The sequence below is a fragment of the Dromiciops gliroides genome, chromosome 4 (assembly GCF_019393635.1).
Source record: "Dromiciops gliroides isolate mDroGli1 chromosome 4, mDroGli1.pri, whole genome shotgun sequence".
NCBI classification, from domain to species: Eukaryota; Metazoa; Chordata; class Mammalia; order Microbiotheria; family Microbiotheriidae; genus Dromiciops; species Dromiciops gliroides.
In genome coordinates, this window is record NC_057864.1 from 111,785,432 (window position 1) to 111,800,232 (window position 14,801).

General features: G+C 41.7%; 1 protein-coding gene and 1 pseudogene across 1 annotated transcript in view; one reads left to right on the plus strand and one right to left on the minus strand.

Annotated features, from left to right (window-relative positions):
- The first annotated feature begins 753 nt into the window (after positions 1-753).
- LOC122725391 lies at positions 754-2,555 on the plus strand (annotated as a pseudogene).
- A 6,698-nt stretch (positions 2,556-9,253) lies between these two features.
- Positions 9,254-14,801, minus strand: part of RD3 (RD3 regulator of GUCY2D) — an 86,240-nt gene continuing 80,692 nt past the window's right edge. The window contains 3 exon segments of the mRNA XM_043963192.1: positions 9,254-10,495; positions 10,498-10,543; positions 10,545-10,599. Of these exon segments, the coding sequence (XP_043819127.1) occupies positions 10,302-10,495; positions 10,498-10,543; positions 10,545-10,599 (295 nt within the window). The 3' untranslated portion in view covers positions 9,254-10,301.

Below are 14,801 nucleotides of genomic sequence, written 5' to 3' on the forward strand. Positions count from 1 at the left end.
TGAGTTTTATGTTTTGTTTTGCAGAGCAAACTCTGACCACAGTTTTGTGAATGGAAAAGCTTCTGAGGGGGAGAAAGGAAGACACCTAGGATGAAAAATTCTTCTAATAGCACATAAGGCAGCTAGGTGGCAAAGCAGATAGGGTACCTGGTCTGGAGTCAGGAAGACTCATCTTCCTGAGTTCAAATGTGACCCCAGACATTTACTAGCTGTGTGACCCTGGGAAAGTCACTTATTTGCCTTAGTTTCCTTACCTGTAAAATGACCTCAAGAAGAACATGGAGAACCACTCCAATATCTTTGCCAAGAATTACCCCAGCTGGGGTCACAAAGACTTGGACATAACTGAACAAAATAGCAGATAGCTGAGAATTTATTATAATAGGGAGTAGTAGGAGGGGAGAAACAATGAGAAGTTGTTTATTCTCAGTGTTAACACTAATAAGAATCATCTAAATTGTATCTGACTAGCCTGCTCTGTGTCCAATAAAAAGCTTTCTACTAAAAGCCAAAGACAATAACAAAAACATATCAGTTTCCTCACCTATAAAATGGGGATAATCATAGTGCCTACCTTCAAGGGTTATTATTAGGACCAAATGAGATAATACTTATGAAAGGCTTAGCATAGTTCTTGGCACATAGGAGGTGCTTAATAAAACTTTGCTCCCTCCTAGAAGCTGTGGAAAAATTGGAACACTAATGCATTGTTGGTGGAGCTGATCCAACCATTCTGGAGAACAATTTGGAATTATGCCCAAAGGGATAAAGCTGTGCATACCCTTTGACTCAACAATACCACTTTGGGGTCTTTTTCCCAAAGAGATCATAAAAAAGGGTAAAGGACCCACATGTACAAAAATATTTATAGCTGCCCTTTTTGTGGTGGCAAGGAATTGGAAATTGAAGCGATGCCCATCAATTGGGGAATGGCTGAACAAGTTGTGGTATATGAATGTAGTGGAATTCTATTGTGCTATAAGAAATGATGAGCAGGAGGAGTTCAGAGAAACCTGGAAGGACTTGCATGAACTGATGATGAGTGAGATGAGCAGAACCAGAAGAACATTATACACAGTATCATCCACATTATGTGTTGATCAACTGTGATAGACTAGATTCTTCTCACCAATCCAATAGTACAAGAAAGTTCCAAAAGACTCATGATGGAAAAGGCTCTCCAAATCCAGGAAAAAAAAAAAAAGAACTGTGGAATATGGATGCTGATTGGACCATACTATTTCTTTTGTTTTGGGTGCTGTTGGTTTTCTGTTTTGAGTTTTTTCCTTTTTGCTGATTCTTTTCTTATAACATGACTAATGCAGAAATATGTTTAATGTTATTATGTATATATAATCTATATCAGATTACCTGCTGTCTAGGGGAAGGGGGCAGGTAAGGGAGGGAGGGAGAAAATTTTGAAATTGGAAATCTTATATAAACAAATGTTGAAAATTATTTCTACGTGTAACTGGAAAATAATAAAATACTTTTATTAAAAAAAAACACAAAAACTTTGCTCCCTTCTTCCCTTCCTGTGTCTACTAGGAATGGGATATGAGGGAATTAATTAGCATCACAGTAGTAGTGTATCAGGTAAGACAAGATGCCAAAAGGGAAGAAGGTAGCTCCAGCCCCTGCTATTGTAAAGAAACAGGAGGCCAAGAAAGTAGTTAATCCTCTGTTTGAGAAGAGGGGGCAGCTAAGTGGTGCAGTGGATAAAGCACTGGCCCTGGATTCAGGAGTACCTGAGTTCAAATCCGGTCTCAGACACTTGACACTTACTAGCTTTGTGACCCTGGGCAAGTTACTTAACCCCCATTGTCCCATCAAAAAAAAAAAAAAAGAGAGAGAGAGAGAGAGAGAGAGAGAGAGAAGTGGCCCAAGAACTTTGGCATTGGTCAGGACCTCCAGCCCAAAAGGGACCTTACTCGATTTCGCAAATGGCCTCGATACATCAGACGGCAGCGTCAAAGATCTATCCTTTATAAGTGTTTGAAAGTACTACCAGCAATTAACCAGCTTACCCAGGCTTTGGATCGTCAGACAGCTACTCAGCTGCTTAAATTGGCTCACAAGAACAGACCTGAGACAAAGCAAGAGAAGGAGCAAAGGCTGCTGGCTCCAGTTGAACAAAAAGCTGCTGGCAAAGGAGATATCCCCAGGGCAGGTATTAATACTGTTACTACCCTGGTAGAGAACAAGAAGGCAGAGTTGGTAGTGATTGCACATGATGTGGCCCCTATTGAACTAGTGGTCTTCCTGCCTTGTGCCGAAAAATGGGAGGTCCTTAATGTATTATTAAAGGTAAAGCCAGGCTGGGTTTCTTAGTTCACAGAAAGACTTGCACACAGGCATTGCCTTCACACAGGTTAACCCTGAAGATAAGGGAGCCCTGGCTAAGCTGGTAGAAGCCATCAAAACCAATTATGACAGATATGATGAATTCCGTCATCACGTCGGGGTGGCAATGTTCTGGTGTCCATAGTCAGCGGCCCATATTGCCAAGCTGGGAAAAGGCATAAGCTAAGGAATTTGCAACTAAATTAGGTTAAATGTATGTTTGATTTCTCCCTTTGTAAGAAATAAAAGTTTAAAACAAAATTTGTTAAAAAGACATCATGATCGGGGCAGCTAGGTGGCACAGTGGATAGAGCACCGACCCCTGGATTCAGGAGGACCTGAGTTCAAATTCCAGCCTCAGACACTTAACACTTATTAGCTGGTGTGACCCTGGGCAAGTCACTTAAACCCCAATTGCCCCGCCAAAAAAAAAAAAAGACATCATGATCATGGATTTAAAGAATGGAAAGAACCTGAGTTCAAATCCGGCCTCAGACACTTGACACTTTAGTAAGTGTCAAGTCACTTAACCCCAATTGCTTCAAACCCACCCCCCCCAAATAATAATAATGAGTGGAAAGAAAAAAAACAATTTAAAAATCAAATAATGAGTGGAAGGGGGGGCAGCTAGGTGGCACAGTCAATAAAGCACCAGTTCTGGATTGAGGAGGACCCGAGTTCAAATCCAACCTCAGACACTTGACACTTAACTAGCTGTGTGACCCTGGGCAAGTTACTTAACCCTCATTGCCCCACCAAAAAAAAAAAAAGAGTGGAAAGGACCCTCAGAAGCCATGTAATCCATTCCTCTTGTTACACAGATAAAGAAATTGAAGTCTAGAAAGGATTTGTGACTTGCCCAAATTCACACCAGTACTGAGCCATAATCAACCTCATGACTGCTAACTGTCAATCCAGGACTTGTTCCGGTGCACCAAACAATCTCCAGGATTCACCATTAATTTCCTAGGCCATAGTGGCCCATGAGCAACCACAAAGTAGTTTCAAATGATGTTGTGAACTGAGCAGGTGCTGGGATTAAAAGTGCTACTATGTCCTTTGAAAGGGCTAAATGACATAACAATGCAGGAACACATGAGGGCGCTCTAGCCAAGCCAAGTCAGAACCGGTATATAGCAAGATACTCTCAAGGGGGAAAATACAGTAACAATTGTGGCTCCATAGTTAATGACACTGATAAATTTTGACTCTTCTTGGGCAGACAGATGCTCTTTGCCTTGGCTGCTCACAAGAGACATTGTGGACTCTTTTCCTTTGAAGGTCTTAGAGCATAAGGTTGTCCCCTCTGACTTAAAGGTCGTTGTCACTGTTAGTATGGGATGCTGGATGCTTGGTGGCAATACATGTTGGCAGATTGCCCTGGGTAGGGGCAGAATATAAAAATTCCAGCTGACCTATTCTGGTTTAGAGATTCTCAGATTCTCTACACATCTGCTTCACTTTTATTTATTTTTTCTTTTCTGCCTCACTCTTTAAAAGGTAGTTTCTGGAAAGGTATCTAAATCTACTTCTATTTTGAATGTACTAAAGAACCTAAAAGAGAATGTATAGTGAGACTTTTTGTAGCACAAAGAATCATCCCCTTTTGTATCTGTTTAATAGATGGTCTTGCTATTCCTTGCTATTTCTCCCATATGGCACACTCATCTCCCATCATCTTTTGCACAGGCTGTCCACCATGCTTGGAATGCCTTTACTCCTCACCTTCGCCTCTTAGACACAGCTCAGCTCCAATGACACCTCCTACGTGATCTCCCCCCAGATATTAGTGACCCTCTTAAATTATCTTATATTTATTTGTTATAGGCCTACATATATATATGGACAGCTAGATGGTATAGTGTTTAAAATGCTGGGCCTGGAATCAGGCTGACATCTTCCTGAGTTCAAATCCGACCTCAGGAACTCACTAGCTGTGTGACACTGGACAAATCACTTAACCCTCTTTGTTTCAGTTTCCTCATCTGTAAAATGCTCTGGAAAAAAAGGGAAAAGGACCCACATGTACAAAAATATTTATAGCTGCTCTTTTTGTGGTGGCAAGGAATTGGAAGTTGAGGGGATGCCCATCAATTGGGGAATGGCTGAACAAGTTGTGGTATATAAATGTAATGGAATTCTATTGAGCTGTAAGAAACAATGAGCAGGAGGAGTTCAGAGAAACCTGGAAGGACTTGAATGAACTGATGATGAGTGAGATAAGCTGAACCAGAAGAACATTGTACACAGTGTCATCAACATTGTGTGTGGATCTACTGTGATGGACTAGATTCTTCTCACCAATGCATTGGTACAGGAGAGTTCCAGGGGACTCATGATGGAAGAAGATCTCCAAATCCAGGGGAAAAAAAAAAAAACTGTGGAGTACAGATGCTGATTGAACCATACTACTCCTTTTGCTTTTGGTGCTGTTGTTTTTCTATTTTGAGGTTTTTCCTTTTTGCTCTGATTCTTCTCTTATAATATGACTAATGCAGAAATACGGTTTTTGTTGTTGTTGTTGTTGTTGTTGTTTTGTTTGGTTTGGTGAGGCAATTGGGGTTAAGTGACTTGCCCAGGGTCACACAGCTAGTAAGTGTCAAGTGTCTGTGACTGGATTTGAATTCAGGTCCTCCTGAATCCAGGGCCAGTGCTCTATCCACTGTGCCACCTAGCTGCCCCTCAGAAATACGCTTAATGCTATTATGTATATATATAACCTATAGCAGATTGCCTGCTGTCTAGGGGAGGAGGAGGGAGAAAAATCTGAAATTGGAAAGCTTGTAGTAATCAATATGTTGAGAACTATTTTTACATGTAACTGGAAAAAAATAAAATACTTTTATCAGGAAAAAAATGCACTGGAAAAGGAAATGGCGCACCACTCCAGTATCTGGGGTCAGGAAGTCTCGGACATGCCTGAAAACTGATTATATGTTGTCTCCCCTCAAAGAATGTAAGTTCTTCACAGGAGGGATTTTCATTTATGTCTTTTTATCCCTAACACCAAGTATAGAGCTTGATTTTTTAAAAAAATTGAAAAAGATTTTGAGAAATGCATGTAAAGTACAGAGTTTATGGGGCTGTGTTCAATTAGAGTGGAGCACAACTGTTTTCAATCCCCTTCTGTTTTTTAAATATACAGAGGAGCAGCTAGGTGGGTGATGTGGATAAAGCACTGGCCCCTGGATTCAGGAGGTCCTGAGTTCAATCAACCTTAGACACTTATAACTTACTAGCTGTGTGGACCCTGGGCATAGTCCACTTAACCCTCATTGTCTCACCAAAACCAAAAAAACTAAATGTGTAAATAAACATACAGAGACACTGGTGTTAGAACTTATATCAAATTGATTTGTAATTTTTCAACAGGAGCATTTATGCTTGGAATTCAGCAAATGCTACAAGTCAGGGCTTGATTTATGGTTCTACCGAATATTCTAGACTGATAAAGAAAGTGCTCCAATCTCTCTGTTGACTTCCAAACTCCAATCTCCTAACTGCTTGCAGACATCTTGAACCGGTAGTCCAGTGATACTTAAGCTTAAGCTTAATTATGTCCAAAAGAATTCGTTATCTTTTCCCCTAAAACCTCTCCCCCTTCTACCTTCCCTATTCATGCAGAGAGCAACCCTGTCCCTCAGGCTCACAAGCTAGGAGTCATCCTGGATTCTTTACTGTCTCTTATGCCTCATATCCAAGCTGTTGCCAAGGCTTGCTGTCATTTTTTCAAATATGCCCCCTTCTCTCCTCTGACACTGCCACCATTCTAGTGCAGGCGCTCATCACCTCATGCCTGGTCAGCCTGCCTCAAGTCTCTTCCCGCTCGAATCCATTCCCCATTCAGCCACTAAAACACAGGTACAATAAAGTAGTTCCGTAACCCCCCAATGGCTTTCTATTGCCTCTCGAAGCAAATACAAAATGCTCTCTTTGGCATTCAAAGCCCTTGATAACCTAGCTCCCCTCTTCCCTTTCCAGTTTTACACCCTAGTACCCAGTACATATTCTTTGATCCAGTGCCACTGGATTTCTGGCTGTTCCAGGAACAAGACACTCCATCTCTTGGCTACATGCATTTTCTCCAATTGTCCTGATGCCTAGAATACTCTCCTCTGTTCCAACTACTGCCCTCATTGGCTTGTCTTTCAGTCTCTACTAAATCCTGCCTTCTACAGGAAAGTTTTCCTAGCCTCTCTTAATTCTAGTGCTTTCCTGCTTTTCCTATTTATCTTATATATAGCTTGATATATGTGTGTGTGTGTGTGTGTGTATGTTTACATGTTACCTCCTCCATTAGATTGTAAATTCCTTGAAGGCAGGGGACTGTTTTTTGCCTCTTTTTGTACTTGCAACACTTAGCACAGTATCTGGAACATGGTTGATGCTTATTAAATGTTTATCAATTGATTGATAGAGAAAATGTCAATAATTCAGATTACACTTAAAGGTTTGTGAGGGTTACACTGCTTCTCCCTGCTTGGAGAACCGTTGTTAAATATTTATCTCTAAATCTTCTAATTATTTCAGCTACATTTTGAACACATATTCTTCCCATCTATCACTAAAACCTCTATCATCTCTCACTTGAGGATATAAAACATGAAAAGTGTCACTTGTGATTTTCCTCACTGAATCCTGACAAAAGCCAGTTCCGTTTTAATGCTATTGTGTGACTGACTACACTTAGGGAAATGTTCCCTCGGCTGTCTGCTTCCATAGAACTTTCTGCTTTCCATTAGAACTCCATGGAGTTCTCATGAAGTTTCTGGGCTTTGAAAGAATTCATTTCTGTACTGGTAATGTCATCCTCCCTGCCCAAACTTGCTACAAGATTGATTTATGGATACATTTCTGAAATCATTTCCCTAAGGTGAAAATATAGCTCTGAAGTAGCTAGAAGGAAGGTCAGAAAATCAGACAGATACAATACGTCCCAGCCCTATGGCTATGTAAGCAAAGGGAAAGAATTAATCAGTAGATCAGAACCAGGTAGGCAACTAAACTGGATTCTCAATTATCTGTACTATTGAACAGGATAACCCCCAAACCATTTCCATTTGGCTTTGGTATGCATTATCTATGACTCCCTCCCCAATTCTAGATTAACTTTTCCTATAGTGTCTTTGCTCAAACTGATGATTAATTTGCATTTTCTGACCAATCACAGACAAGTGGAAAGGGACAGATTTAGATTGTGCTGAGAGCTTGCCTTAGATTGAAGATTTTGCTATTGATCATCCCCAAAGTGGATAATCCACCTACAGATCATTTGTTGTTGTTGTTGTGTTGTTTCTGACTATTTGTGAACTCATTTTGAGTTTTCTTTACAAAGATCCTGGCATGGCTTGCCATTTCCTTCTCAAGCTAATTTTACAGATGAGGAAACCAAGGCAAACAGTATTAAATGACTTGCCCAGGGTCACATAGCCAGTTAGTGTCTGAGGCTGGATTTGGTTGGTTTTGTTTGTTTGTTTTGTTTTGTTTTGGGTGGGGGGGCAATGGGGGTTAAGTGACTTGCCCAAGGTCACACAGCTGGTAAGTGTAAAGTGTCTGAGGCCAGATTTGAACTCAGGTACTCCTGAATCCAGGGCCAGTGCTTCTTCCACTGCGCCACCTAGCTGCACCCCCCCCCCCTTGCTGGATTTGAACTCAGGAAGATGAGCCTTCCTGACTTCAGTTCTGGCACTTTATCCATTGTGCCACCTAGTTGCCAGATCACATAGAAAGTCTGTGTGGGATGATGAAAAGAACACTGACTTTGGAATAAAAAAAAAAAAATCCTGGATCTTTACTTCCTGTTTGTGTGACCTTGATAAAGTCACTTCTCTCTGGGCCTTAAATTCTTTACCCTGTAAAATTAGACTTGCATATTATGGAAAATAATGGGATTATATGAGAAAAGTTGCTAACCAGATCATCCCCAGGGAGTCCTATGTGGTCATATATGCCAAGGGTGTTAATGACAGAAAGGTCTACAATATGTATAGTAGCACTTCTTGTAAGTGTAAAAAGCTGGAACCAAGTGAGTTTGTTTAAGGAATGTCTGAACAAACTGTGGTATGTGAATGTAGTGCATTATTGTTGTACAGTAAGGAAAGAGAGACTGTAGGATATAGTGGAAGGTCATACAGAAACTAGTCTTGGAGTCATAAGGATGTGGTTCAAGTTCTGCTCTTGATATTTATGGGCTGTGTGACTGCAGACAAGATTCTTAACTTTTAAGAACTCCTGGTAATTCTCTAAGATTCTCAGTTACAGATGAATTACCAATCTGCATTAGTGAAGGGACTTTTCTCTCTTGGAGTTCTTTGTAAACTGATGAAATTGCAGGAATGAAAAAGATTAGGAATTCATAGAACAGGCAAGACTTGTATGAATTGGTGCAGAACAACAACAAAAAAGACCAGGAAAACAACATGCATAATTATTACAAAGATATAAATGAAAGCAACATTAAAAGACAATGGAATTTAGATCAAATGATGGATGGATGATTCTGTTGAATGATGCTGGAACATGTCTCCTTCCTGGTGTAGAGAGGTGAAGCTTTGTCTCTAGATGCAGATCGTTCTTATTCTCAGTCAGTTTGAAAGGCTCAGTCCTGGTCATTCTCATAGACAGCTTTGCTTTATGTGAGTCCTGTTATGAGGTTGGGGATGTGATGGAATTTATTGGGGAGTGATTGTGGGTTTAAAAAAAAATAATGCTGGAGCAACTAGGTGGTGCAGTGGATATAAGCACCGGGCCCTGGATTCAGGAGGGCTGAGTTCAAATCCAGCCCTCAGACACTTGACACTACTAGCTGTGCTACCCTGGGCAAGTCACTTAACCCTCATTGCCCCCCAAAAAACAAAAACAAACAAAAAAAGAAAAATAAATAAAATACTTTTTTAAATTTAAGGGGTGGGGTGGCCAGAGGGGAGATTTCAACTAGATGATCTTTATGGTCCCTTGCCCTGCTTTTCCAATGGGCAAAGCTTTATTGGGAGGGTCTTCTGAGAACTGGTTTATTTATGTGCCATCATTCTGTCCCTGCATGTTGTCAGTCTACGAGTAGGATTTTAGGAGACCTGCTCCAGAAAGACCGTGGGTACTTCAATGTCCTGTTAGGGGATAACTTGGGTGATAGATGTGCAGGGAAAATGGCCTTTGGGCTCTGCTCTGTCATAGCCCACAGCTTAAGGGCTCAGGAACTGGGGGATTGCCAAATGGCCCATGGAGAACAGCTTATTGCCCTCATCTATACAATGAGGGCTTTGGACTAGCTAACTTACCCTTAGGTTCCAACCAACTATGATTTGTTCAGTTTAAAAAAATAAAAGAAAAGAAAAAACCCAAAGAATAGAAATGAACAGGCACCACTCAACCACAAAAACCAACAAAGGGAATGGAGAAATAATTAACCCTAAGATAACTCAGGTGGTAGAGGTCTCAGCAGGAAGGCAAAGTAATCCCCTTTCTCTTAGAGACAGGGATAGGGAATGGGCATATTTGTCTACCCAATACCTTTGTTTGTAATGAATTTTGAGGGAAGGGGTGGAGGGGGGGGCTCCTCTATTTGACCTTTTTTTTTTAAACCTAGGGGAGGCTAGAATAAGAGTGACCTGAAGTCCTGGACACTATTCCATGGTCCTGGCCCTCTGGGGTCCCATCTGGGGTTATGCTGGCCAATCCTAATCCTGGCTACAATGCCTGAAAACATCATTCTACTTCCTACCTTCTAACAGCTGAATGGGTGGCATGTTTAGGCCTGTGTAAATAAGGTCACAATTCCATCATTTGTATATTCATTGGTTCCTCACTCCTCTGAGTGGCTCAGGGTCTCAGAAAAGGGGCAGGGAGAGCTTGTAAAAGTAGGATAGGTAAAAGAGGTGAGTAGGAGAAAAAAAGGTGGCACTTGTGGTTGAAACCTGGCTAATAAGTCATTCCTAGGAATCCAGCTCCTTTTTTCTCAGTTACTGGTCCTTGTGTATCTGGAAATTCAGGCATAATCCAGACCCCTCGGGTGGATGGACATCCCGCTCCACATCCTCTGAGATGGTTCGAATGTCGCTGGCAAAAGGGAAGATGCCGGGCACGGGTCCTAAAGGTGGTCAGGAGAGGGTGCCCCGGGACCGAGTGTTCCACTGCTTGGTCAGCTTCCTGACAGCTCCTCTTCCTTCCTCTTCTCCAGCACTTCCTGTAGGACTGAGCGGTAAGAGTTGGGATACCTCATGGACTTCTGGCTCATACTCAGCAATGAGCTTCCGGAACCTAGAAAGAGAGGAGGACAAGAGGGAGAGAGCAGGGCATATTGTGTAAGGCTCAACTTTGTGCATTTTTCTTGCCTAAATTTAATCCCTTGCTTCTTCCTTCAGTCTTTGACCCCTCCATCAAGGAATACTCCTATTCCCGTTTCACCTATTGAAGGCTGTGTGTGTGTGTGTGTGTGTGTGTGCTTGCATGAATCATAGCACAGTGAAAGGGTGTCATACAAAGGAGAGTTAGATTTCTCAGCCTAAACGGCAGAACTAGGAACAGGGATGGAAACTGCAGAGGCAGATTTTACTTTGATGTAAGGAAACACTTGTTAATAATTGATGAAATGTGATGCCTTGAAAGATAATGGATTCCCCCTCACTGGAGGACTCCAACTGAAGATTGGATGACTACTTATTATTAAAAGGACCACTGGGAGTTGGGGGGTGGGGGTGGGGTCAAGGGAGCAGGCATACTGCACAGCAGAACACTGGTTCTGGGGTCAGAGCATCGGGTTCATGCCTCGCCTCTGCCACTTACTATCTGTGGGGTCTTGGGAAAGTCACTTAATTTTCCCTGGACCTCAATTTTCTCATTTTTAAAATGGGGGGGGGGTTGCAGAGACGAAGGAAGGAAGGGGGGTGGAGAGAAAATACGTGGGTATTAATTGAAGACATTTATTTTTATTTATTTATTTATTTTTATTTTATTTTTGCGGGGCAATGGGGGTTAAGTGACTTGCCCAGGGTCACACAGCCAGTAAGTGTCAAGTGTCTGAGGTCGGATTTGAACTCAGGAACTCCTGAATCCAAGGCCAGTGCTCTATCCACTGCGCCACCTAGCCGCCCCGACATTTATTTTATTTATTTTTTTTTTAAATTTTATTTTATTCAGGTTCTTTAAATTTATTTTATTTATTTGTATTTTTGTGAGGCAATTGGGGTTAAGTGACTTGCCCAGAGTCACACAGCTAGTAAGTGTTAAGTGTCTGAGGCCGGATTTGAACCCAGGTACTCCTGACTCCAGGGCCGGTGCTCTATCCACTGCGCCATCTAGCTGCCCCCGACATTTATTTTAAAAGAAGGGTTTGGGTCAGGCAGCTTATAAAATTCCTCTCAGATCTAGATCTATGACCTGGGTTGGAGTCTCAACCATCACTTACTAGCTGTATGACCTTGGGCAAAGTGATGACACTTTCCATACCTCAGCTTTTTCACATACAGCTTATCTCAAAAGTCTTAGGGCAAATTTTAAATAGTTTTAAACTACATTAAGACTTTTAGAACACTCTGTATACAAAAAGGGGTGATAGTGTCTGTCTTGCCTCCCTCACAGGGTTGTTTTAAGGATCAAACCAAATGGACAACTATACATAAATGCATTATAACTGTCAAGTGCTATATGTAAATGTAAATTATTGTGATTCACTTCCTGAGATGAGACAAGAACCAACCCATTTTCTGATTTCTCTTACTATAATAAGTGAACCAGGGCAGCTAGGTGGTACAGTGGATAGAGCACCAGCCCTGGATTCAGGAGGACCTGAGTTCAAATCTGAAATCAGACACTTGACACTCACTAGCTGTGTGATGCTGGGCAAGTCACTTAACCCCAATTGACTCACCAAAAAAAAAAAAAAATACCCATGGCTTATAGCTGGTACGCCTGAAGAATTAAATTGTCTTATTAGGCACCATCTGGAAATATAATACATTAGCCCAAAGGAAGGTCTGAAATAGTGAGGAGTTTACATATACTTAATTTAAGAACTTTAGATTTCAAGGTCAAAGTTAAGGTACACTTAGCCCAGAAGTTGTCTTGGACAGAGGCACTAAAGGACAGTTTAGTTTCTGAGAAGAGAGGCCATCTTCTTAACATTAACCTGAAAGTTTAGGGACATTCCTAGACATACCAGTTTTTATTAGGGAACTTTTTTTTTTTAATTAAATTTTTTTTTTTTTTAGTGAGGCAATTGGGGTTAGAGACTTGCCCAGGGTCACACAGCTAGTAAGTGTTAAGTGTCTGAGGCCAGATTTGAACCCAGGTACTCCTGACTCCAGGGCTGGTGCTCCATCACTGCGCCACCCTAGCTGCCCCTATTAGGGAACTTATAAGAGATAGGACAAGTATAAATTCAACTGAGTCTTTTTTGATTATTTTTCAACCTGTTCTACACTGTGGGGTCATGACTATACTGCTTAAGAATGCTCACTGTCAGGGGCAGCTAGGTGGCGCAGTGGATAGAGCACCGGCCCTGGAGTCAGGAGTACCTGGGTTCAAATCTGGCCTCAGACACTTAACCACTTACTAGTTGTGTGACCCTGGCAAGTCACTTAACTCCAATTGCCTCACCAAAAAAAAAGAATGCTCACTGTCTATGTAGTAGTAGCTCCTCACTACCTACCAAAAAAAAAAAGTCCAAACCACTTCATCTGGCATTTAGAGCCTTTCACATTCTATCACCAACCTACCTTTTCAGCCTTATCTCAAACTGCTACCCATCACATACTCTATACTCCAATCAAACAGGACTCTTTTCTGTGCTATCCTCCGCCTCCATACTTTTGCTTATACTTTTCTCTTCTGCTTAAATACCCATGTTTCAAGGCTCAGCTCAAATTAGCTATTCCTCATTCCCCACTTAGAGTGATCTCTAGCCTCACCTGAATCTCAAAGCGTTTTATACTCTAATGAACTTATTATAGTCTAATTTGTGTTTCATTCTTATGGGTGCATGTCTTATCTCTCCCTACACAATTATATGCTTGATGTGATATTTGTCTTCTTTTCCCTATCATAACCAAAAACCATGGTCTTTTTCACCTAGTATCCTGCTTTACACATTTTTTTGGTACTAATAAAAATAGATACTATACCTATGTAGTGCTAAAGCACTTTACCTGTTATCTCATTTGATCTTAACAGTCACCTGTGAATGTGTGCTAATATTTCCCCCATTTTACAGATGGGGAAACTGAGGCTGGCAGGTTAAATGACTTATAGGTCACAAAGCTAGTGTTGAGGCAGGTTTCAGACTCAGGTATTCCTGACTTCAAACTAAACACTCTTCTCCACCACCTAGCTGTACTAGACAAGTTATTTGATTGGTTTAGGGAATCAATCTCCCAGTGTGAAAACTCCTACCAAAGCAAGCTGTTGTTGAGAGTTGCCTGAGGCCCCGATAGTTAAATGACTTGCCCAAGATCAGAGGAGGTCAGTCAGAGGAAGTACTTAAACACCCTATCTACCTGGTTGTGAGGCCAAAACACAACCTGCTACATTCTGCCCATTGTAGGTGCTTATAATATTCTACTGGGGACAAAGAAAGAAGGGATTTACTATCCAATTTGTACTAGGTTATCCTTTAACATGTTCTAAACTTAGCTCTCAAGCTACAAAGAATTGTCCCTGGTTCTACAATAACAGAATTTGAGAGATAAATCCTTGTTCCCTTTCTCCATACCCTTCATGATTCCGTAAACCTCAAGCATATCTGCTCTCAGTTTGAAAAAATAACAGTACTGTGTTCAGGCGGCACGAGACCTTCTGCCCTTTGGCCTTTTCTGGACATGTTCCAACTCTTGTGTCTTTGTTTTGGTTCCAATGACAAAGAATGGCACCTGTTTTTTCTAGGTATGGATTCACCAGGATTTTTTTTGGGGGGGGGGGGAGTGAGGCAATTGGGGTTAAGTGACTTGCCCCAAGGTCACACAGCTAGTAAAGTGTTAAGTGTCTGAGGCCGGATTTGAACTCAGGTCCTCCTGACTCCAGGGCTGGTGCCTATCCACTGTGCCACCTAGCTGCCCCCGATTCACCAGGATTTTGTAGAAAGGTGGAATAAGTATCTTCTGGGGGGGAGGGGGGATTGTTCTAATAACTTCTTCCCCAAACTCCACACCCCAATGGGTCTTGTTTTGATCAAAGAAAATCCTTTGCTAGCCACCAACTATGGGGAAATAGCCACTTCTTGGCCTGGGTTTGCTTGCTTCTGCTGCCTGTAGTCCCCTCATTTGTAATTGTGGGAAGACAAGCAGGCTGTCTGAGGTAAGATGTCCTGGGACCCTTGCACCTGTCCTTTTATGATAGCAGGTAGCCTATAGGGCCAGCAGCAGACACCAACTGAGGAATTCTGAAGTGCCCATTATGTGCCCCATGGCATATGGGATGATCTATTATCTGTCTGCCTCTGGGTAACATGGACCACTCTGAAGACTCTC